Source organism: Entelurus aequoreus, linkage group LG08 (assembly GCF_033978785.1).
Source record: "Entelurus aequoreus isolate RoL-2023_Sb linkage group LG08, RoL_Eaeq_v1.1, whole genome shotgun sequence".
NCBI lineage: Eukaryota > Metazoa > Chordata > Actinopteri > Syngnathiformes > Syngnathidae > Entelurus > Entelurus aequoreus.
The window spans coordinates 28,478,704-28,503,714 of NC_084738.1; the positions used below are offsets into that span (position 1 = coordinate 28,478,704).

Genomic DNA, 25,011 nt, shown 5'->3' on the forward strand with positions numbered 1-25,011 from the left:
AATGTGTTTACCAATTCATTAAATAAATGAATAAAAAAATAATATTAAAATATAAAAAAGGGGGAAAAAATGGTGTGGTTTAAATTCAATCGTAACATCGATATTAAACATACAATTGTTAAACAGAATTACTATTTTTTAATGGAACATTCGCACTTGCGCAGTAGCACGCTAGCATTATTTACGGAGAGGTCGACCACAGCATTAGGAATTTAACTAAATAGTCTTTATGGAGTTAAATATTATAAATATATAAACACACTGTCACACCAAGAGCTACTAATGAACCCGTAAGGCTATCAACAGTATCAAAATAAAGGTCAGGTATGATAAATATCCGTAGCTACTAGTTGTCAGATAAGTAGCTGTTAGCTCGCGTTGGCCCGTCGTGTTGTGTCCTGCTGGTAACTACAACGATGGCATGGCGTTAAGTGTCTGTACAAAAAGTAATATTAACTTGTGTGTTCAACCTCATCTAGGACCTCAAAATGTCACTGAAGCTCCCGCTTAATTTTGGGAACTTATTCAGTCCGAAGAAGATCCCTCCAAGAAAATCTGCATCGTTATCAAGCCTTCATACAGTAAGTTCTTGCACAAGAAAGTATGTAAATGTCACTAATGGCGAGCTGATCAATCTGAACATCGATACGATCGATACTACGCGTTATATCAATATCTGGTCAATATTCACGTGTGATATTTTTCAGTTGTCTTTCATTTCGTTTCATCGACGTCTATGATTTTTGTTGTTCGTTTAGTTAGATTTTTGCTATTGTTCTAGTTCAATGGTCCCCAAACTACGGCCCGCCAGCGTCCAAAATCCGGAAGTCCCAAGTAAAAGAATAAAAATAAAAAGTATTATTATTTTTAAAAATCTGTCCTTCCTAATCCATTTTCTACCGCTTGTTACTCTCGGTGTCTCCTAGCCGCTCAGGCAAATCATATTGTCTAAAAATGCATTTTCCCATCGATAACATGACATCATCGCGCTCTGAATATATATATATATATATATATATATATATATATATATATATATATATATATATATATATATATATATATATTAGGGCGGCAATAACTAATCGATCAAATCGACCCCTGTTCTAGTTATGTATTGGCAAATAATTCAAAAATAAGCATGTTTGTCAACATTTGCATTTGAAACAGCAGGGTATGGGAAATTAAAGGCTTTTTGCAACTTACTCAAAGTTACATTTTCGAAGCAAAAAATATAAGGACACTACAGGCTAGATTTTTGTTATCATTAATGGTTTAACATAACATATATTTTAAAGAGTTGTACATATTTTTTTTACAAATACTTATCATATTGAATAAAAATAGCTTGTTGGCCCGACGAAAAATTCTGGCGTTCAGACTCTCACTCATGGCTGTCTCTTACACACGTACACGCCTCGAGCGAGTGCACTCACACTAAAGCAGTTCCAGATAAGCAAGTTATGCAAGTGACAATTATGCTGTCCTGCTGTTTTGATGATAGGCTATACAATCAGTGATAACCAACGTTAGTATAGAGCAGTGTTTTTTAACCTTTTTTGAGCACAGGCACATTTTTTGCGTTGAAAAAATCCGGAGACACACCACCAGCAGAAATAATTAAAAAACGAAACTCAGTTGACAGTAAAATGTCGTTTTTTGGATATGAATTCGCAATTGTTGGATATGAATTCAAACCATAACCAAGCATGCATCAATATAGCTCTTGTCTCAAAGTGGGTGTACTGTCACAACCTTTTTATCCTTCTTTGTGGGGACATTGTCGATTGTCATGTCATGTTCGGATGTACATTGTGGACGCCGTCTTCGCTCCACAGTAAGTCTTTGCTGTCGTCCAGCATTCTGTTTTTGTTTACTTTGTAGCCAGTTCAGTTTTAGTTTCGTTCTGCATAGCCTTCCCTAAGCTTCAATGCCTTTTCTTAGGGGCACTCACCTTTTGTTTATTTTTTGTTTAAGCATTAGACACCCTTTTACCTGCACACTGCCTCTCGCCGTTTCCGACATCTACAAAGCAATTAGCTACCTACTGACATGGAAGAGTATTACACGGTTACTCTGCCGAGCTGTAGACAGCACCGACACTCAACAACGGCACTTTATTAGTAGATTATTAATTACTGATTTGCAAAAAATATTTTTTACCCCTAATAGGTGAAATTAGATCATCTCCCACGGCACACAAGACTGTATCTCACGAGTGGGCTGCGTCACAGTGGTTGAAAAACACTGGTATAGAGCAGTAATCCTCAAACTGTGGTACGCGCCAAAAACTTTGATTCATTATTTAGGTACAGTATATCGTTTTCCGATATTTAAACATAGTGTTACTGTTCAATCTGTGTGTATTGTTACAGTGGCCAAAAATATTAAATCCATCCATCTATCCATTTTCTACCGCTTATTCCCTTCGGGGTCGCGGGGGGGGGCTGGAGCCTATCTCAGCTACAATCAGCCGGAAGGCGGGGTACACCCTGGACAAGTCGCTAACTCATTGCAGGGCCAACACAGATAGACAACATTCACACTCACATTCACACACTAGGGCCAATTTAGTGTTGCCAATCAACCTATCCCCAGGTGCATGTCTTTGGAAGTGGGAGGAAGCCGGAGTACCCGGAGGGAACCCACGCAGTCACGGGGAGGACATGCAAACTCCACACAGAAAGATCCTGAGCGCAGCATCGAACCCAGGACCTTCGTATTGTGAGGCAGATATACTTTTTAAATAAAACCTCGGCCTTGTTTTTAATAAATACTTAGGCCTACTACACTGCTGTATTTTAATGTTGGTCGTTATGTTGGTACTTGGAGAGCCAAGTGTTTTCTGAGGTGGTACTTTGTGAAAGAAGTTTGAGAACCTCTGGTATTGTGGGTCAAATGCGACATAATTAAATAAATAAATAATTACATCTTTAAATAATTACTTAAATCTGTCATTAGTAAATTGTAATTGAAATTAGAGACATATGTTTCATTAAATGTGTCCTTAATTTATTTAATGTAAAATTACATTTAATAATGTAATCATTCAACTATTTGTTTCATGATTTATTTAATCCATTTCATTATTTAATTATTTATTTTATGATTTCATTATTATTTCATGATTCAATTATTTAGTTATTTCATTATCTAATTAATTTTTTCACAGTTGAATAATTTCATGATTTCATGCTTTATTTAATAATTTCATGAACCTGTGTGTCAGCGCTTCATGCATGTATTTTATCTGTCAAACTCAAAGTCAGTGGGTTATTTATTAATTTAATTCTGTCCCAATCGACCCTCCATTAGTTAGGAGCTAAATGTTGCCAAATCCCTATTATTAGCTGACTTTTATACATTTTAAAATGAATGTCTTATTACACTTCTGTAACTGCTCTGTGACATGCGCTGTTGACCTCTTGGACAGGGCACAATTGTGAAAGAGATCTCGATCTCAATGGCTTCTTATCTGGTTGAATAACAGTTACAACAAGTATAAATTGTAGTTTCCGTGGTCAAAGCCGCAGGAGAGCGGGATATAATGCTTACAACACTTTTAGAAAGCCCCTTTGTGTGTCCATCAAGAATGAATTACAACAAACTTGCACAGGAAATCGTTTCACAATAAAAGCAATATGTATGTACCATAACATAAATAAAAAGGATAATATACAGTACGACCAAATAACATTGTTATTGAGCGCACATAACTCAACAGGGGCATGTGCTGGTGGAAAGACCTGACCGCTTTGGTGCTTTTATTCTGAAAGACTGACTATATTGAGAACAAAATTTGGAGTATCGCCCACCCTTTATATTACAAAAACATACAGATTTGATGATTTTCCCTGTACATGTCCTCTTTTTTTAGTTAGATCGTTCCACACGGGAAATGGAGCTTGGCCTTCAATATGGACCGCCTGTGATGAACATTGGGGGACAGACTTTAAAATTTGAAGATGGCCAGTGGATAACAGGTAATGGAACAGAGAATCTTACAGTGTCAGATGCATACATATGACTTTTCTTTTAATTATTCTTGACCAGACTCCGGTGGAAATGTATCCGTAAAGGAAGTTGAGCGGCTCAAGAAAAGAAACATACAGCTGGAGGAAGAAAACAATATTCTGAAATTAAAGATTGAAATTCTTCTTGACATGGTGAGAACAGATAGAACACTAATGAGGTTTAATGCATCCCTATTATAAACAGTACATTTAATCTTTTCCATGTAGCTGACAGAGTCCACAGTGGAGTACCACCTAAAAGAGAAAGAAGTGGAGGGGATCACGTCCGTGCATTGAAGAAATGACAAATATATGATGCCTTCCTCATAGGAATTATAAAGTGGAATTGTGTTCTGTTTAAAAAAAATAATACCTTTTGAATTTGTGTATAGCTAATAATGTCCAAAGGTTTATCAATCAGAAAGACTAAATGTATAGATTGTTTTAATTGCCTTATTTTTTATTGCGTAAGGTATTTTAAATATTCAGCATTTTTTACATTGTACCTGTGTGGCAAACAGTTCTCTTCACATTAAAGGGAATTTTCTGTCACAATTTGAGCAGCCGAGGGATTTTATTCACATATTTATTTCCAGGAAGACCCAACACCTTATTTATTACACAGATTCAGGTTAGTTTTATGAATACAGTGCATCCGGAAAGCATTCACAGTACTTCACTTTTTCCACATTTTCTTATGTTACAGCTTTATTCCAAAATGGAATAAATCAATTGTTGCCTTCAAAATTCTACAGACAATACCCCATAATGACAATGTGAATTGTTTTTTTGTTGTTGTTTTTTTTGCAAATGTATTTAATATAAAAAAACTAAAAAACACATGTTAAAAGTATTTACAGCCTTTGCTGAATATTTTGTTGATACACCTTTGGAAGCAATTACAGCCTCAAGTGTGTTTGAATATGATGCCACAATCTTGGCACACCTATCTTTGGGCAGTTTCGCACATTTCACTTTGCCCATTCCTCTTTGCAGCACCTCTCAAGCTCCTACAGGTTTGATGAGAAGCGTTAAGTTTTCATCCAGGATATCTCTGTGCATTGCTGTATTCATCTTTCCCTCTATCCTGACTAGTCTAGTTCCTGCCGCTGAAAAACATCCCCACAGTATGATGCTGCCACCACCATGCTTCACTGTAGAGATGGTATTGGCCTAGTGATGAGCGGTGCCTGGTTTCCTCCAAACATGATGCCTGCCATTCATGCCAAAGTGTTCAATCTTTGTCTCATCAGATCAGAGGATTATGTTTCTAATGTTCTGAGAGTATTTCAGGTGCATTTTGGCAAACTTTTTATTTAAAAAAATGGCTTCCCTCTGGCCACTATATCATACAGACCTGATTGGTGGATTGAGGCAGAGACTGAGTGATTGATTGAAACCTTTATTAGTAGATTGCACAGTACAGTACATATTCCGTACAATTGACCACTACATGGTAACACCCGAATAAGTTTTGAATAAGTTGAAAAGCCAGCATCTGTGATGGTATGGGGGTGTATTAGTGCCCAAGACATGGGTAACTTACACATCTGTGAAGGCGCCATTAATGCTGAAAGGTACATACAGGTTTTGGAGCAACATATGTTGCCATCCAAGCAACGTTACCATGGACGCCGCCCCTGCTTATTTCAGCAAGACAATGCCAAGCCACGTGTTACATCAACGTGGCTTCATAGTAAAAGAGTGCGGGTACTAGACTGGCCTGCCTGTAGTCCAGACCTGTCTCCCATTGAAAATGTGTGGCGCATTATGAAGCCTAAAATACCACAACGGAGACCCCCACAACCCCCGGACTGTTGAACAACTTAAGCTGTACATCAAGCAAGAATGGGAAAGAATTCCACCTGAGAAGCTTAAAAATGTGTCTCCTCAGTTCCCAAACGTTTACTGAGTGTTGTTAAAAGGAAAGGCCATGTAACACAGTGGTGAACATGCCCTTTCCCGACTGCTTTGGCACGTGTTGCAGCCATGAAATTCTAAGTTAATTATTATTTGCAAAAAAAAAATAAAGTTTATGAGTTTGAACATCAAATATCTTGTCTTTGTAGTGCATTCAATTGAATATGGGTTGAAAAGGATTTGCAAATCATTGTATTGTGTTTATATTTACATCTAACACAATTTCCCAACTCATGGAGACAGGGTTTGTAGATTTCAAGCTACCATAGTATATATGTATATATTCGATTTGATGGTAGAATGATAATGGTGTTTTTTCATCTACAATTATTATTTCATAGAATTACTTAACATAGGACTATGTACAAAGTATGTAGAGTGCAAGCGTATTATTTTCAATATCCATGTCAAAGAGTAGGTCCGCCTAATCAGTGCAGCTGATTGGTAATTAAATCTCTCAGTCAAACGTCACGATTGCCTACCGACTGCGCATGCGCGGGTAGATTCGCGACGTAGTTACGGTAAATGCTGACAACCCTCAGAAGACAGTAGACACAAAGTTCCAGCTGTTTAGCTTTTCTTAGACGAATTTTAACGTTGTGGTGTAAACAAGGAAATAGTGGTAACTACTGGGATCGAGTTATATTATTGTCCTTAACCGTCATCATGCCGAGAGGTGGTAAGTATCTATTTAAGCAAGCTAATCGTAGCTAGCAAATGTGGCGTGTTGTGCCGTAAATTGTGGCGCATGCTTAGCTTTAGCATGCTAACTGGTTAGCAAAGGGGCTATATTTGTGTTAGTGTCCCGCGGAAACATAATGATTGCATATCAGAGTGCATTAAATTGTGTTGAAATGAGTTTTATGCTTGTTGTAAAGTTAGCTCCCCTTCAAACATTCGCACTATAACGTTTCTGTGTTCGTTTACCGCCATTAACGTTACCATGTGTGCCGTAGATTCGCCCGTTGACAGCTATTTATTTCTTACATCTTCTCAATAACACGTAGTTTTCCCACTGTGTGAGACTTGCTAGTGAAGGCCACAGGCTATTTCATACAGTCTAATCAAGGTTCACAATGGGACAGGTATTCCTAATGTTGTGGCAGTATACTGCCACAACATTATGAAACTATAGTTTCCTGCTGGATAATACCTACATCAACGAAAGTATTAAATAAATTAACCCCAGAAGCTCATATTGTATTGTAATCGATCTGCATGTATCTCTCCAGGGAAAAAGGGCCACAAGGGCAGAGGGAAGCAATTCAGCAATCCTGAGGAGATTGACCGTCAGATGAAAGCACAGCGAGAGCTGGTGAGTTAAGGTTTTCTTTTTATTTATAAGAAATTTATTTTGGTTTCTGTTTTTTTCTCCAATAGGAGGAAAATGGTGGTGTTGAGAAAGAGGTTGCTTCCAACTCAGAGGAGAGTAGCAGTGATGAGGAGTCCGAGGTGAGGAAGGACGGTACAGAGTTTGCTGGCCGCATCTTGTGTTGTGCTACAAATGCATTCATTTCTACACACAGTCTAGGAAGAGGAGCGGTGTGGAGGGAATCATAGAAATTGAGAACCCCAACCGTGTGTCTCAGAAAAGCAAGAAAGTGGCCGAAGTAGATGTTGATGCACCTCAAGAGCTGTCTCGCAGAGAAAGGTGGGTCTTTAGTGAGTTGTTTTGAATAATGTGCTGATTGATCGGCCACCGGTCATTATCGGCCTATTTTAATGAAAGAGTATGTGATCGCTAGGGCTGCGAATCTTTGGGTGTCCCACGATTCGATTCAATATCGATTCTTGGGGTCACGATTCGATTCAAAATCGATTTTTTTCGATTCAACGCGATTCTCGATTCAAAAACGATATTTTCACGATTCAAAACGATTCTCTATTCATTCAATACATAGGATTTCAGCAGGATCTACCCCAGTCTGCTGACATGCAAGCAGAGTAGTACATTTTTGTAAAAAGCTTTTATAATTGTAAAGGACAATGTTTTATCAACTGATTGCAATAATGTAAATTTGTTTTAACTATTAGATGAACCAAAAATATGACTTATTTTATCTTTGTGAAAATATTGGTGTGTTTGAGTTTGAGTTTATTTCGAACATGCAAGCATACAACATGATACATCACAATTTCCAGTTTCTCTTTTCAACATGTTCGAAAAGGAGTAGGAAGAAGCAGAGCTTATTTAATCCTACCCCTTTTCTTTACATAACAGTTGCAAAACTTTTTGTTCACTTCCTGTTCACAATTTTTTCACAATAAACTCCATAAGTAATCACAATAAAAATAAATAATAGTAAGAATGTAATAATAATAATTGGTGAAGTAAGTCATATTTCATATGATGAGATAAGTAAGATTACTTTAAGAATGAATGAATGGATGGATGAAATAAATTGAGAATGTTTGTCATGGTTCTTCTTCTTTGTACTTTGTAAACACTTTAAGTTTGAAGAGTTTCCTGAAGTGTATCATATTAGTACATTGTTTGATTGCTTTGCTTAATCCATTCCATAATTTAATTCCACATACTGATATACTGAAGGTCTTAAGTGTTGTACGTGCAAACAAATGTTTTAAATTACGTTTTTCTCTAAGATTATATTTCTCCTCTTTTTTTGAGAAGAATTGTTGTATATTCTTGAGTAGCAGGTTATAGTTTGCTTTGTGCATAATTTTAGCTGTTTGCAAATTCACTATGTCGTGGAATTTCAGTATTTTTGATTCAATAAATAAAGGGTTTGTATGTTCTCTATATCCAACATTATGTATTATTCTAACTGATCTTTTTTGTAACACCGTTAATGAATGAAGTGTACTTTTGTAATTATTTCCCCATATTTCTACACAGTAGTTCAGATATGGTAACACTAGTGAGCAGTAGAGAATATGAAGGGATTTTTGGTCTAGAACATGTTTTGCTTTATTCATTATTGACGTGTTTCTTGCAACTTAATGTTGTATATTTTTTACGTGAGATTTCCAGTTCAATTTATCATCAATCATTATACCTAGAATTTGGTTTCATTTACTCTTTCAATTTCTATTCCGTCTATTTGTATTTGACTTTCTCTCCTACTGTTACCAAATAGCATTATTTTAGTTTTACTAAGATTCAATGATAGTCTGTTTTTGTCAAACCATCTTTTTAATTTGTTAATTTCTTCTGTTATTATTTGTATTATCTCCTGTGTGTTCTCTCCTGAACAAAACGCTGTTTTATCATCAGCAAATAATACCAACTTTAAATCTTTTGTAACTTTACAAATGTCATTTATATATAGATTGAATAATTTAGGTCCTATTATTGATCCCTGAGGTACACCACAGGATATATTTAGCATTGTAGACGTGTGTTCGCCTAGCTTCACGTATTGTTTCCTGTTCGTTAGATAACTTCTTATCCAGTTTAAGACTAACCCTCTGATGCCATATCGTTCTAGTTTTTTGATTGAAATATTGTGATTAATTGTGTCAAATGCTTTAGTTAGATCCATAAAAACCGCTGCCTCACATTTTTTACTATCTATTGCATTGGTAATTTCTTCTGTAATTTCAATTAAAGCCATTGAAGTTGAAACATTTGCTCTGTATCCATATTGGTTCTCTTCGAGTATTCTATTTTTATTCATGAAACTTTCTAATCTGTTATTGAACAGTTTTTCAATGATTTTAGAAAATTGTGGAAGTAGAGAAACAGGTCTATAATTTGTAAATTGATGTTTGTCTCCAGTCTTATAAATTGGTGCAACTTTAGCTATTTTCATTTTGTTTGGAAATGTACCTGTTTGAAATGATAGGTTACTAATATACATTAATGGTCCTGAGATCTCTTCAATAACCTTTTTTATCGTTTCCATATCAATTCCGTTACTCTCAGTTGAAGTCTTAGATTTAAATTTTTTTGCGATTGTAACTATTTCCTCCTGTGTCACATTACTGAGGAACATGGAGTTGGGATTTCGCTCTATGGTATCATTATAGTCCTCAATTGGAACTGGGTCTGGAATCCTTTCTTCCAATTTTGGTCCAATATTTACAAAATAATTATTGAAGCTTTCAACGACTTCCTTTATGTTGTCATTTTTTTTATTTCCATCTAAGAAGTATTGAGGGTAGTCCCTCTTAGTTCCATTTTTAATAATGCTATTGAGGATGCCCCATGTTGCTCTCATATTATTTTTGTTCCTGTCCAATAATTCACTGTAATATTCTTTTCTACATGATCGTAGTATGTCTGTTAACTTGTTTTTATACCTTTTGTACTTTATTTCTGCCTCTATAGTTCTTTGTGCTATACATTTTCTATATAGTGTATTCTTCTTACAAGCATTTTTTAATCCTTTTGTCATCCATGGTTGATTATTCTTTCTCTGCTTGTTACTGAGTTGTATCCATGGACAATGTTTGTCATAAAGTATTATGAACTTGTTTAAGAAATGTTCATATGCTTCATCAACCTCTTTTTCATTATACACATTGTCCCAATCTTGCTTTTGTAGCTCAATTTTGAAGGCAGTCATCCTCTTCTCTGCGCATAGTCTTCGAAATGTCCTTTTGTCTTCCATGTTCTTCTTGTAGTTTCCATCGTATATTGTAAAAACTGGCAGATGATCACTAACGTCGGTTATAAGTAGACCACTTGTAGTGTTATTATCAAAATCATTGGTAAAAATATTATCAATAAGCGTGGCACAGTGTCCTGATATTCTGCCTGGTTTTGTGATTTTAGGATATAGACTGATGCTGTACATTGTATCAATGAAGTCATCAATAGACTTTTGCTTGTTGGGGTTCAATAAGTCAATATTAAAGTCACCACATAAGAACATTATTCTTTGACCATTGTCCATGTAAGTTGCCTTGATCCATTCTTCAAATGTTTCTATACTTGACTTAGGTGATCTATATATACAACTGATGAATATGTTTTTGCTTTTTTCCTGGCATATTTCAATGGTTATACATTCTAAGATATTATCTATAGCAAATGACATGTTTTTTACCACTTTGTAGTTCAGGTTCTTCATCACGTACACAGTTACTCCTCCTCCATTTTTGTTGGTTCTGTTGATGTAGTTTAGCTCATATCCCTCCAGATCAAAATCTATTCCTTTTTTATCATCAATCCATGTTTCTGTGACAGCAATCACTTTGAAGGGTTCGTTGATGTGTTCCAAAAAGTTGTTAATGTTGTAATTTGCATACAAGCTTCTACTATTAAAATGAATAATTGACAATTTGTTATCACATTCAATGTTGCTATTATATTGATCATCTGTATAATAAAAACAACTATTACTGATGTGGGAGAAAAAATTTGTATCTGGATCTATATCATTTTCCAAATCCTGGTTTTTGTGATCTTTGTTGCAGAAATTTTTTAGTTCCATATTTTCTTGTTCAACAATCTTTGATGTTGTTTCAATAATCTCTATAAGTTTGGTGGATGCAATCCTGAATCTAGGTCCTCTTGTTTAGTCGTCCCTTGGAACATAGTAGTGCCGATGCTGAATTTAGGTGCTTGTTTTCTGTCGGAGTCCATTATCATCGTTGTTGTGGTAGCTGTGTAAACTTTAAAAATTGTCCAGGTCCTTGATGTCATGTCAATTACTCTTGCTTCTGGACCTCCATTCAGCTTGATGTAGATTTTACAGTTGGCGCTCCAAGTTCCCTGGATTTTTCCCTGCCTTCTCAAGTCGCGTGCTTTCTTGGCGATTCCAGCATTACGTTTTGTGAGATGCTCATTCATGTACACATTTGTTCCCTTCAGCTTCTTTCCCTGTCTCAGCAATGCCATTTTAGATTTTCTGTTTACGAGTTTCACGAGCACGCCTGGAGTGGTGTTGTTGTTTCTTCCGTTCAGTGGGATGCATGTTTCGATGGTATTAATGTCAATTTCAATTTCTTTTAATTGCAGAAAGTTGACCACTTGCTGTTCTGCTGAGACCATATCCATTTCATCTGGTTCACCTTCATTATTCACAGCTTTCGCATAGGATCTTGGTTTAATTCGGTGCCCCGTCACAATATCATTCATTCGTTTATCCTGATCCATTTCATCTATGATGTTCCTCAGCATGTTGTTGTCTTCTTGAAGGATTTTCATTTGTTTGCTCATTTCAGTGGCTTCTTTATTTCTGGAGTTCTTTTTTCATTTCTTTAATTTCTTCTTTCATTTCTTTCATATCCTCTTTCCATCCATCCATCAATTCTTCCCATTTTTCTATCATTTCTTCTTTAAATTCCTGGAGTATTTTTTGTAGTATCCCTTCTTGAATCCCATCATGTCCTGTGCCCAGCTTCAAATCAGTCTTTCCAGTCAATCCTTTAACTTTTGGCATCGCGGCAGTCACTGACGTCAGCGCCTCTTATGTCTTAAGGGCAGTTACTTCTTTAGCGACTTGCGGCACTTTTAACTTGTTTTTTCAACAATTTCGTACCTTGCGCCGTTCAGAGATCAATTTGAGGTGTCAGCCTGTCAACTTATATCACTCTGCGACGTCGGGATCACTTTAAAACAGCTGTAAACTCGCCGTAGCTTTTGGTTGCTAGGCAACCACTTTGAACTGCAGGAGGCGCCTTTGGCTTGAGGCTAACGGCTCTTCCACTCGCCTTATTTCAGCGTATCAGTGCCTCTCAACTGACCAAAATCAGATCGAAGATGCCAGGTGACTCTCCTGTGGCTGCGATCGCAAATCAGTGGTCAAATCAGTGGTCAAAATCTTCAGACTTAACAAAAACTCCGGTAGCAGAAGCAGAGCTTTTTTCTTTGCGTCCTTTCTCATTGACAGGAAGTCAAGCTTATGAGATGCGATGCAAGTGTAAGCCACTGTGACACTATTGTTCCTTTTTTTAAATTTTTATAAATGTCTAATGATAATGTCAATGAGGGATTTTTAATCACTGCTATGTTGAAATTGTAACTAATATTGATACTGTTGTTGATAATAATTTTTGTTTCACTACTTTTGGATTGTTCTGTGTCATGTTTGTGTCTCCTCTCAATTGCTCTGTTTATTGCAGTTCTGAGTGCTGCTAGGTCGGGTTTGGTTTTGGAATTGGATTGCATTGGTATGGTATTGTTGTGTATTGTTTTGTTGGATTGATTAATAAAAAGAATAAATAAAAAAATTAAAATAAAAGATTTTAAAAAAATAAGAATCGCTTCTGAATCGCACAACGTGAGAATCGCGATTCGAATTCGAATTGATATTTGCCCACACCCCTAGTGATCGCAAATGCTGATTTTTGACTTTCAAAGCCGATCACAAACGGCGATCCCCTCTGATAGATAGACACAGCGATATGGCTGAAAACTATCACAATATAAGTTTTCATATTGGTTAATATTGATAATTGATATTTTTATGACTTATAAAAATATGGACCAGGGGAAAAATATATTAAATTAAATATTTTCATTTCAAATGTTACTGTCCTCTGATTATAATCCCCTCAGCTATCAGGGCAGAAAAGAAAGGGATGTCAACACACCCATGACAAAAAGGATGGTCTAAAATCACAAACACTTAAAAATAAAGTGCAAAAATAAGTAATATGTAAGAAAGTATTAATACAGTGTAACAAAATAGTGCAAGTGTTAAAGGCTTAGACTGATTTTTTCTCTCTCACCACCCCATTGTTTACCTGTATCTCACCTTTTTGTAAGAGGCGCTAGAAGTTGGCAGACCCGTCAGCGATCCTGTTCTGTCTCCCTGTAATGTTTGTCTGATCTTGAATGGGATTGTGCTGAAAATGTAAATTTCCCCTCAGGGATTAATAAAGTATTTCTGAAAATGTAAACACAGAGAAACCTGAGAACAATTTTTGGCAGGTTTACTGTCAGGAAGTTACGTGTTCTGTTTAACATTACATTTGGTGTGTTATTCTTATTAAAGTATGCAAATTAATCGATTTTGTGCAGTAATTATTTAAATATTATCAAATTAAAAAAATTTAAGTATCGCATTATTTATATATTTTTTTATTTTATTTATACATTCCTGCACTTTAGTTCTTACCTTTTGTTTCCGTACATCCAAATAGGGAACGGTCGGGGGTAAAAAGATGAGCGCAGCAAAGGATTATGGTCCATTTGAAAAAATCCATAAAACTGCCATAGTATCGAGGTGACTTTACCCGTTTTATCCACAATTTTTGCTCTCTGCAGCACTCATTTATAGTTTCCCTTCTCACTCTGTGCAGAGAATCGATAGCAAGATGGCGCAACAAAATTTGATAGTTGGTACTGTTAGGTGATTGACTGTTTAGCGTGTTCCTCCCATTGCTCATAGATCACTTCCTGTTTGGTAGGTGACCAGTTTGTGTTTTGTACTATTTACTTTTTTTGACAATTGGATGTACACTACCGTTCAAAAGTTTGGGGTCACATTGAAATGTCTTTATTTTTAAAAGAAAAGCACTGTACTTTTCAATGAAGATAACTAAACTAGTCTTAACTTTAAAGAAATACACTCTATACATTGCTAATGTGGTAAATGACTATTCTAGCTGCAAATGTCTGGTTTTTGGTGCAATATCTACATAGGTGTATAGAGGCCCATTTCCAGCAACTATCACTCCAGTGTTCTAATTAGGGTTGGGTATCGTTTGAATTTGAACGATTCCGATTCTTTGTTTCGATTCCGATTCCTGACTATTCTCGATTCCGATTCTTTTAAGAGGCAGGGTCAAAAAAAAGTTTAGGATATTTTAAATGAGCTAGCTAACCTACAGTCTTTCTGAATGAAATAGTCTGGCATTCTCCATCAATTTTAATTCTATTAACTTTTTATGAACTTTACTATAAATTCCTCACAGGGCTGTTTTCAACTCGAATATAAATATCAAATCTATGAACTTGAATATAAATATTATAAATTATGAATACATTTTCCCAGGGGTACACTTTCCTCAAGAGAGCTTTATTTTTGAAAACCTCATGAAAACACATTTACACATAAGTGTATGATGCTGCAGGAAACCTCATGAAAACACATTTACACACACAAGTGTATGATGCTGCAGGTACTTAAAAATGTTACCGTGCTCCCACTGATGGGCTAACCTGGTGCAGAAAAGCAAATAAACAATAAGAAACAACTTGCAAAACCCAGTCCAGATTAGCAGCAGGTACAGTATAAAATCAGAGACAGTTCTTGTTTAGGAAAATGACCATATCCGCCTTCTCAGGCAGGATGCGTGAGCGTTCTGGACAGATAGTGTCTCCTGCTGTGGAAAATACACGTTCGCTGGGTGTGGAAGAAGCTTGAACGCATAAATATGAGAAAGCGAGATCTGACAGCAAAGGATAAGTCTTTTGTTGGTTCCACCGCACCACCACCATGTAGCAAGGTCGTCAGACATAAGTATCGGTAGAACGTCCTGCTACATCTGCAGCTCTCTCTCCACTCGTTTCTTGATGTACATGGAGCTCTGTTATTTTGCGGTTATTTCATTTTTTTTTTTATAAAGTAAAGCCACACTTTCGACCGCCGACGCCCGCTATCCATGCTTGAGCTTGACTGACTCGCTCGGCTATGCTAACACTTCCGGCAGTGGGCGCTTCTTCGTTGGTGTTCAGCGGCTTCTTCTTCCGGTTCGGCGGACATATTTTTTTCCGGTCGGCTGACTGGGTATCGAAAATAGGAATCGAAATTTAAACTTTTGAACGATTCTGGGAGAATCGGAAAGTTAGTCCCGGTTCCAATCGATACTCGATACCCAACCCTAGTTCTAATGGTACAATGTGTTTGCTCATTGGCTCAGAAGGCTAATTGATTATTAGAAAACCCTTGTGCAATCATGTTCACACATCTGAAAACAGTTTAGCTCGTTACAGAAGCTACAAATCTGACCTTCCTTTGAGCAGATTGAGTTTCTGGAGCATCACATTTGTGGGGTCAATTAAACGCTCAAAATGGCCAGAAAAAGAGAACTTTCATCTGAAACTCGACAGTCTATTCTTGTTCTTAGAAATGAAAGCTATTCCACAAAATTGTTTGGGTGACCCCAAACTTTTGAACGGTAGTGTAATACAAGTTAATAAAGAACTAGTTAAAATACTGTGCTGTATTGTTAAACTGTCAGTAGCACTCATAAATATATAGAAAAACTTAGAGCTAATACATATGATGGCTATTGGTAGCGGCCGCGTTCCCTCTACCGGAATCGGCAGCATAAATTCCTTTTTGGAACGTCTCTATTTTTTTAATTAATATTTGTTTATTGAATTTTTTTTACCAATACAGTTGCCAGAAACACAATTAAACGCACGACAAAGGTTTTTTCCCCCCAAAACATGTGAACCAAAAAAATAAAATAAAAGTCAAAAACATGCATAAGTCAAATAAGTACAGGCAAATATTGACATGAAGCCGCAGACAACTGAACACCTGAATGTCCCCAACACTGTACAGCAATACACAAAAGCAAAAAAATTGTCATCAATTATCTACATTTGAATTACTTTTCAATCGGGGTTAAATTGGAAATTAGTCTCTTACGTATTTTAGGAAAGCACCCCATACTTATTGAAACTTCACAGAACAACCATTGAATGTCAGCCTAATTTTCTCCAATTTAAGGAATATCTCGGATCCTGCGGGTGTGGCAGGGAGACGCTGCAGCCTTCCAAATTAACACGAGTCTTCTAGCTAACAAAATAGTGAATGCTACCAAATTGTTTTTAAATTTGCTGAGAGAAGATGACAAAGAGAGGCTACCCCAAATAGTCCACTATGAGGAGTCGTTTCAATCTTTTTGCTAATTACAGAGACAAAGTATTCAAAGTTTAATACCAATAACTGCACAGGGGTGGGCAGAGCCAAAAACTACGTATTAAGTTTGCTGGCAATTGTTGGCACCGATCACATAATAACGATATTGCATCATCCATCTTAGCCAGTTGGACCATGGTATAATATAAGACAAGAGTCTAGCGCAAATAGAAGACTTATGAACTCTACTTAAAATCTCTGTCCAGCTCTCCTTCGATAGGGTCACTCCTAAGTCACCCTCCCAAAGTGACTTAATTGAATTCAGAGACTCGGGGCATAAATGAAAAACATTTTTTGTAAATACTTGTAATTGATCCTATTAAAGTCGAAAGTGGTGTCAAAAACGCACCAGACTCTGTTTCAGTCGGTAAGTTTGGGAACCTGGAGAAAGTATTACAAACAAAACTGCGGGTCTGCAGATATCTGAAAATAAATTTGCTTAGGTAGTGAAAATGTATTACAAAGTTGCTGAACAGAAGCAAAAGTGTTGTCAATGTATAAATCTTTCATGTTGTTGATCCCAGACTTATCTTAAAAAGGCACTATCTACAAGAGAGGGAGGGAATGCATGATTGTAGTGATCGGCACAAGATTACAAATAGTCTGTAGACCAAAATAGCGCCTAAACTTAACCCAAATCCTGAATGAGGTCTTCACAATTTAGTTTTTCGTATAAGCTGAGGATTTGTTGAAAGGACTAGTTGGTACAATCCCTGGGGACTCTGCATGGCAGGGGCGACCTCCTCCCTGAGCCAGGCTTGCACCTGGTAGTTGAGTGAATGGGAGAGTGAACCAAAGCTGGTTTAGTTGAGGGTGCCTCCATAGTCAGCAATTATGGAGGATGATCAAATGCTTTATATTGCAGCCAATACTTAAGAATTGGTGGTTGGTGGTCTAGTAATAAAACCTAAAGTTTGGTACTGGTACTCCTCCCAACGATTTTGGTCTTTGCAAATATTGTTTACGTAACCTGTGAGTCTTTTTGAATCCCAAAATCTTGACTAATTTACAAAAGAATGTCTGAGACATACAGAAGGTCATCCGCGTAGAGAGACTTTCACCTGCACATTGTGTCTTAAAATGTCCATAATAAGCGGATTAGTACAAAGCGCTATTGACAGAGGCTCAATGGCAAGAGCAAAAAGTAAAGGTTTCAGAGGACAACCATGTCGTGTAGAGCAAAAGAGGTGAAAATATTCAGATGCAATATTATTTGTCTGACCGAGGCCTCAAGAGATGAATAAAAGCGCTTAGTCTATGAAATAAAACTGTTACCAAAGTTGAATCTCTCCAGGACATAAAATAGATCATTATAATTAATATTAATAGGTCAAATGCCTTTTCAGCATCTCTAAATATCACTGCTTCTTCGGTGTTAAAAGCAGGTACACTGTACAAGATATTGAAAAGATGCCAAAGATTCGACAAGGGGTGCCTATTCCGAATGTACCCAGTTTGATCCTCATAAACAATAAAAGGAAGAATAGTGTCCAGACGGAAAGCCAGCAATTTGGATAACAGTTTGAAGTCCACACTTAACATGCTGATACGAGATGCATGATAATGATAAGGGATCCTTACCTTTTTTCAGGAAGAGAGAAATTGAAGCCTGGTTAAGTGTTTTAAATGATTCATTGTACATGTCCAATAATATATGTACCGGTAGGTTAGCTTATGCCAAAATGTTTTGAAAAATTCGGGACGATATCCATACGGTGCCGGAGATATACCATATAGTAATGATGTCGCTGCAACGTTCAATTCCGCAACAGTAACTGTGTTCTATGAAAACTTTTTGTAAATTACAAAACATTAAGGCCGTTGGTGTATAAGAATCCATAAATGAGCCTTACCGTTTTATAAACTGCAGGATTCAAAACGTTGGGGCTTATAGTCCAGAAAATTCGGTAGTTGTTTTTCAAGTTTATTTGTATGGTCGTTGAATAATACAATTGACCTAAATTGTGTGTCTGCTAGTGAGCTTTTTTTCATATTGTTGTGTTTGTCAGGGAGGAGATCGAGAAGCAGAAATCTAAGGAACGCTACAGGAAGCTTCACATGGAGGGGAAGACGGAGCAGGCCAGGGCCGACTTGGCAAGACTTGCTATCATCAAAAAGCAGAGGGAGGACGCTGCTAAGAAAAGAGATGAACTCAAGAAAGGTAAGAAGGAAGGAACTAACTATTATCTAATTACACAGCTTTACACGTGGTTTGTAAGAACTCCCCCAAGTCTGAAATGTCAACCGTCATCTTTTTTTTTTTTTATGTAGAAAAAGAGACAGAAGAGGCCAAAGCAAAACGCTAGTCACCTGTCCGAGAACTTCAACATGTACATCAGTCTCAGAGGGATGGAGAGAGGACAGGGAACAAATTTGGAATAGTGTCAGAACATGGCTGCTCCTGAGCTCCATCCAGTGCTTCCTTGTACCACCAGAGGGGCGTGGGACTTTTCATCATGGTGTGGTCCAGACAGACAAAAAACGGGTGAAATCATAAAGCGGTGAAGAGAAATGCAACATTTGGAATTCGTCTGCAGTTTTAAAGAGACTGCTGCAGGTTTTCTATATGCTACACACACTCTTTACTCGTACATCATAATAATTCTTAGAGCGGCTTACATTTGCGTTCCTGTTTTTTTTTTCTTGTTTCAAATGTTTTTACAAGGTGTTGACTCTTAACAGCCGCAACTTTTCCCTGCATCCGACTTATTTTTGTCGGAACGCAGCAATAGACAGTAAAATGTATATGAAAGAAAAAGTAGATCAAGCTTGTATTAATTCTTTATGAAGTGGGCTGAATGTTTACTCCGCGCAGAAGGAATATTACTTGAACTACGTATTGTTTTTTCTCAATAGTTCAACCATTTAACACACCACTTCTGGAAAGCCTCGCATCAAACTGACTCAGTGACTGTGGCCTTGTTTATGCAAGGATCCGCAGTCCTTTTATAGAACGGATTGTCTTTTCTCGTGAGACCACATCACTGGCTTTTACCTGCGTTAGATATTTTTTACAGTTGATTTTCACTCACTTGCTCAAACAAAACCTTCACTTGTGTTATGCATTTTTGTATCTGACAAGCTAAGTATTTGTATGCAAAAACTTTTAGTGGATGGTCAACAGTCATCAAATACATTTCAACACAAGTAAGAGTTATACAGTATAGATATAAAAAAATCAAAGCTCAAAGCAGAATCGAAACAAGTTCCTCAATTTTTTCCCTCATGTGTTTGAAGTCATTTAATAAAGAAATTCATTCATATATTCATAATGGCTTTGCTGTACATTTTAATTTGTGCTTTAATTTACAATGTTGAACATTATTTTAATGCATTATTTGGTGCAGCATGTGCACATGTACACTGTCACAAACAATATAAATATGTACATTTGATTTATAAAGGGCTTTTCACAAATACAAATCAAAGTGCTATACAAAACATAGGTGAATTAAAACAGGGGAAACGTCATAAAAAGGATAAGTTAAAAAGTCCATCGACTAAAGGCTTGCATAATGCATAACCGTAGTTAACACCGTTCAAAGCTCTTTGTTTTTGGGCACAACATGACATCACAAATCAAAGACAAGTCATTATACATGGAGCAATTGTTATTACAGTTGTGATAACTTAAATGAAAATATAAATCACAGAGATAGGGTGAGAAGCTCTGTCATCCGGGAGGAGCTCAAAGTAAAGCCACTGCTCCTCCACATCGAGAGGAGCCAGATGAGGTGGTTCGGGCATCTGGTCAGGATGCCACCCGAACGCCTCCCTAGGGAGGTGTTTAGGGCACGTCCGACCGGTAGGAGGCCACGGGGAAGACCCAGGACACGTTGGGAAGACTATGTCTCCCGGCTGGCCTGGGAACGCCTCGGGATCCCCCGGGAAGAGCTAGACGAAGTGGCTGGGGAGAGGGAAGTCTGGGCTTCCCTGCTTAGGCTGCTGCCCCCGCGACCCGACCTCGGATAAGCGGAAGAAGATGGATGGATGGATGGATAAATCACAGGTTGTTTACTCAACATAGTAACCAACAAGGAAGTGAAATAAAACATTGACCAAAAAAAGCTACATTAAAACGTTCAGATACTACTACGCGACGGCTTAGAAAATAAACCTTTTTATAAATTCATAAAGATAAGCATTCATCTTTCAGTGGTTCTAGTATTTGAATACACATATTACACATTTGTCTAATTTTAAAACTGGCCCTTTAGTTTATTTTGATTGTTAGCAACTCCTACTAATACATTGTATTCATTTTGCACACATGCATACTGGATAGACCAGGGGTTGGATTAGAAAGGACAGATTTAAAAATAATTTAAAAAAAACAAAACATTTTTTAACTTGGGACTTCCCGTTGGCCGGATTTTGGACGCTGGCGGGGAGTTTGGGGACCCCTGGGGTAGACCATTAAGTATACCTGCACCATCTTATGAAAATTCTACCTATACAAAAATCAAGGCCTCAAGTGAATTCAGGTTGTATATATGTTTACTATTAAAGAAAAAGTACACTGAAGGTAACAGTTTGTGATTGTCAGTAGTGGGGGAGTGGAACTGTCAGTCAAAACAGAAAAAAAACCCATCTCTTCCCGCTCACAATTGCATGTGTGCAACTTCCTCATTAGCTGCTCTAGAGCTTGAGAGCGCGCGTCTGAAATCTAAACCGAAACGGTAAAATCCAAACAAACAAAAATCTGTTTTCTGTAGTAACCTGCTGGACCTTTGCTGGAGGAGGGGGGGTCACTAGGTTGGTCAGTTATTGCTGAAACAGCCAAAATGCTCCGACAGTCTCTGAGCATTTTGAAGCAGCTTGGATCTTCTGCAAAGTAAGTTTCCACCTTCATCATACTGTTCTGCTTTTTTGTTTTTAACCATTCATTTAAGTTCAAAAGTGTATGCTGGGAATAATTTTAGGTGCTCTGTACTTTTGTATGACATTATGCACAATATCTTACTGAAATCCAGCGTCGTCTGCAGTGGACGGACATTGTTTTTCTGTTTTACAAATTTCAGAAAAAAATAGTCCTGTAGTGCAATACTACGGAGCCCCTAAAGGGACATGGGAATTTTTTTTTTTTTAGACATGTATCTCGTGGCCACGAGAAACTTTCTCGTGGCCACGAGAAACTTTTTATAAAAAAAAAATATTAATTTTTTTTATTTTTTTATTTTTATTTTTTTAATAAAAAGTTTCTCGTGGCCACGAGAAAGCATTGGATGCGTGCTGATGGTTTGGTGTGTGTTAAAATGGCAGTTTAGGAGTTAATATGGCTGTATTTCCAATTAGGACTTTCCCCCATGTGTGTTGTGGCAAAATGTGAATGCTTGATTAGTAGGTGTGAGACAAACACTTTATCTTCCTGGTTATTGTAACGCTACTTGTTTGACATTATTTAAGACTTTATCATGCCCGGGAAAGGACAGTTTTCCTCTTCTGTGGCTGTGGGGGGGGGGTGAGCGTGGCTTGCGGACCTGCAGCGAAGCGGAGTGTGTCAGTCCGATGTTGATGTGATCAAACTTCTTTCTTGCTTGGAAGATACACACACAATTGTAACTGTTATTTCTTCCTGCAAATAATAAATATGTACAACGTGTTTGGATGTATTCATTTATGTAAAATTGTCATTAAATGTAATATTGCCTGACAAAAAGTGATTCGACGTACGTAATATTTTGATATTTACACATCGCATATTTACACACGCGCATCTGACTAGAATACCCTTATGTGCATTACATATATCAACATCTCGTGGCCACGAGAAAGTTTCTCGTGGTACGAGATACTTTCTCATGGCCACGAGATACATGTCTAAAAAAAAAAAAATTCCCATGTCCCTTTAGGGGCTCCGTACAATACACACTTACAATGACATTAATTGATGCAGTATTGTCCTTGTGCGGTGACAGCGGCCTATAAAGGTCACTAGCGAGAAAAGATGTTCTCTATCTATTCTTTAAACTGCATGAAGCATGTGTCACTGTTTCTGCCTCTGAATTTGAGGTTGTACACCGGTGCAGTGTGCATCTGCAAAACAAACCACACTGGCACGCAAAGCCAGTCACTTTGAACAACAGGCATTACATTATGAGGGCATCTTGTTGAGGTAAAGTTGTATGCAGTGCAATCGGAAAGTATCCAAAGCGCTTCACATGTTCCACATATGTTACAGCCTTATTCCAAAATAGAATAAATAAATTTTTGCCCTCAAAATTTTACATACAATACTCCATAATGACAATGTAAAAAGTTTTTAAGTTTTGAAAATGTATTCAACATTAAAAACTAAAATAAAAAATATGTTTAAAGTATTCACAGCCATTGCTCAATACTTTGTTGATGCACCTTTGGCAGAAATTACAGCCTCAAAACTTTTTGAATACGATGCCACAAGCTTGGCACACCTATCTTTGGGCAGTTTCGCCTATTCCTCTTTGCAGCACCTCTCTAGCTCCATCAGATTAGTTTCCATCTACACATGTGATTTTTATTTTTCTCTTAATACATTTGCAAATAAATAAAAACATTTTTTCACATTGTCATTATGGGTATAACGTGTAGACATTTGAGGACACATTTTTTTTTTTTCATTTCGGAATCAGGGTAACTAACAAAATGTGGAAAAAGTGAAGAGCTGTAAATACTTTCCAGATGCTATGTACGCGTATCCTTACAAAACATTGCACAGCGATACAAAAGTTTGATGAGGCATCAGTATTTTGGTTGTTTTTTCATATTTTAGTTTATTGTTACTATTAGTCAATGGTTCTCAATAATGACATTGAAAAAAGGAAGTGGCCAAAGCTCCAAACTGTTGACGTTCCACACGCCATATACACTCCTGAACATCCGTATTAGTATGTTGCACTGGTGGATTCTAGTAGAGTAGCTCATCAAAAGGAAAGAAGAAGCAAAAAAAAAATATATATAGAATTGAACAATTACCTCAAACAAGCTGTTCATCAGCTGATCAGAAATTTTAAGACCATTGACAAATTATGCGCTATTTTGTGTCATTATCTGCCAGACATCCACACGGTCATGACCTCCTGAGGGCAAAGTACATGGCAGGATTGTTGAACTGCACAAACAAGTCCTGCAAGGTTTGATGCAGTATGATAGGCAAGGCAAGGTTATTTATAGAACACAATTTGTAAGCAAGATAATTTGAAGTGTTTTACAGAAGCATACAATTATGCCTGGGTGGATAAAAACATACATCATCATTAATTGAATTAAAAGCAAAGTGTGTAGATAGTACTTTGAGTTGTCCTATGGACTAATAAAAACAAGTTTTGCCTGCCTGGATTCGAACGTTGCCAATGTTGTGGCTGGTTTCCACACCTTCTGAATGATTGTTTCAGATTTTAGCAGCATAAAACTGAAATGCAGCCTCACCGTGTGGCCACTTCCTGACGTTGGTTCATATGGTTCTAACTAAAGATGTCCGATAATATAATATATTATCGGCCGATAATTTTAAAATGTAATATCGGAAATTATCGGTATCGGTTTCAACCTCTCGATTTTCCTGGGAGACTCACGAATTTCAGTGCCCCTCTAGTGAGTCATCATAGTAAACAACCAACCAATCATGGATGATCTCAAGGGGACTAATAAAAAGTTATCTTTGCTTCTGTGGGCCACAGACAATTATTTCAGATGTGTCTGAGTTTAGCTGAAGAAAATGGTTTTGCATCCACACACTGATCTGTTCAATGCAGTGACAAAGTAAATCAACAGGCTGACATTCACCTGCCGTCAGTGACACGTAGATCCGAGTGTCATCTGCGTAGTTGTGGTAGGGCGCGTTGAAGCTGCGTGTTAGCTGGCCAAACGGCAGCATATGCAAATTCAAGTATTGGGGGTCTCAAAATTGACCCCTGGGAAACCTCATAGAAATTTGGTGTGAGACACTGACCAATTCCAATAAAGTACGTACTGTCCTTGAGATAGGACTTGAACCAGTTGGTAACAGAGATTCCCAACCAGTTTTCTAACCTCTCTAATAAGGCCCCTTCTACACTAAGGTTATCCAGGGTAAATCCCACCTAACCTCATCCTTGTCCACACACGCACACAATGGTCGTTTAAGACCCCCAAAAGGAACAAGCGGTAGAAAATGGATGGATGGATGAACAATATCCAGTGTTGTGGTAATTCAATTAACTGGAATCCAGTGTGCTGTGGGGCCCTTTTGTAGTGAATCACACCTGAGCCATCATAAATTAATCAAATCTTAAATGGACACGTGAAAGTAAACAATGTGATAAAGAAAACTT

The 25,011-nt window shown here is 37.2% G+C and overlaps 3 protein-coding genes across 4 annotated transcripts in view; all 3 read left to right on the forward strand.

The window, feature by feature from the left end:
* Positions 1-150: 150 nt before the first annotated feature.
* Positions 151-6,020, forward strand: cby1 (chibby 1, beta catenin antagonist). Of its 2 annotated transcripts, none has more exons than XM_062056197.1 (5): positions 151-404; positions 480-581; positions 3,878-3,983; positions 4,054-4,166; positions 4,242-6,017. In XM_062056197.1, the coding sequence occupies exons 2-5, from the start codon at positions 489-491 to the stop codon at positions 4,308-4,310; spliced, it is 381 nt and encodes a 126-aa protein (XP_061912181.1). In that variant the 5' UTR covers positions 151-404; positions 480-488; the 3' UTR covers positions 4,311-6,017. The 2 variants fall into 2 exon arrangements, with proteins under 2 accessions (XP_061912181.1, XP_061912182.1); XM_062056198.1 differs by having other exon boundaries at positions 169-319; positions 4,242-6,020.
* Positions 6,021-6,398: 378 nt separating this feature from the next.
* On the forward strand, positions 6,399-19,935 carry pdap1a (pdgfa associated protein 1a). The gene is made up of 6 exons (XM_062056201.1): positions 6,399-6,612; positions 7,166-7,248; positions 7,314-7,385; positions 7,460-7,584; positions 18,730-18,881; positions 18,992-19,935. Exons 1-6 carry the CDS (start codon positions 6,600-6,602, stop codon positions 19,024-19,026), a joined length of 480 nt encoding a protein of 159 aa, XP_061912185.1. The 5' UTR covers positions 6,399-6,599; the 3' UTR covers positions 19,027-19,935.
* A 185-nt stretch (positions 19,936-20,120) lies between these two features.
* sh3bp1 (SH3-domain binding protein 1) overlaps positions 20,121-25,011 on the forward strand; it is a 29,579-nt gene continuing 24,688 nt past the window's right edge. The window contains exon 1 of the mRNA XM_062056199.1: positions 20,121-21,554. Within this exon, the coding sequence (XP_061912183.1) occupies positions 21,505-21,554 (50 nt within the window). The 5' untranslated portion in view covers positions 20,121-21,504. The remainder of the gene's footprint in view (positions 21,555-25,011) is intronic.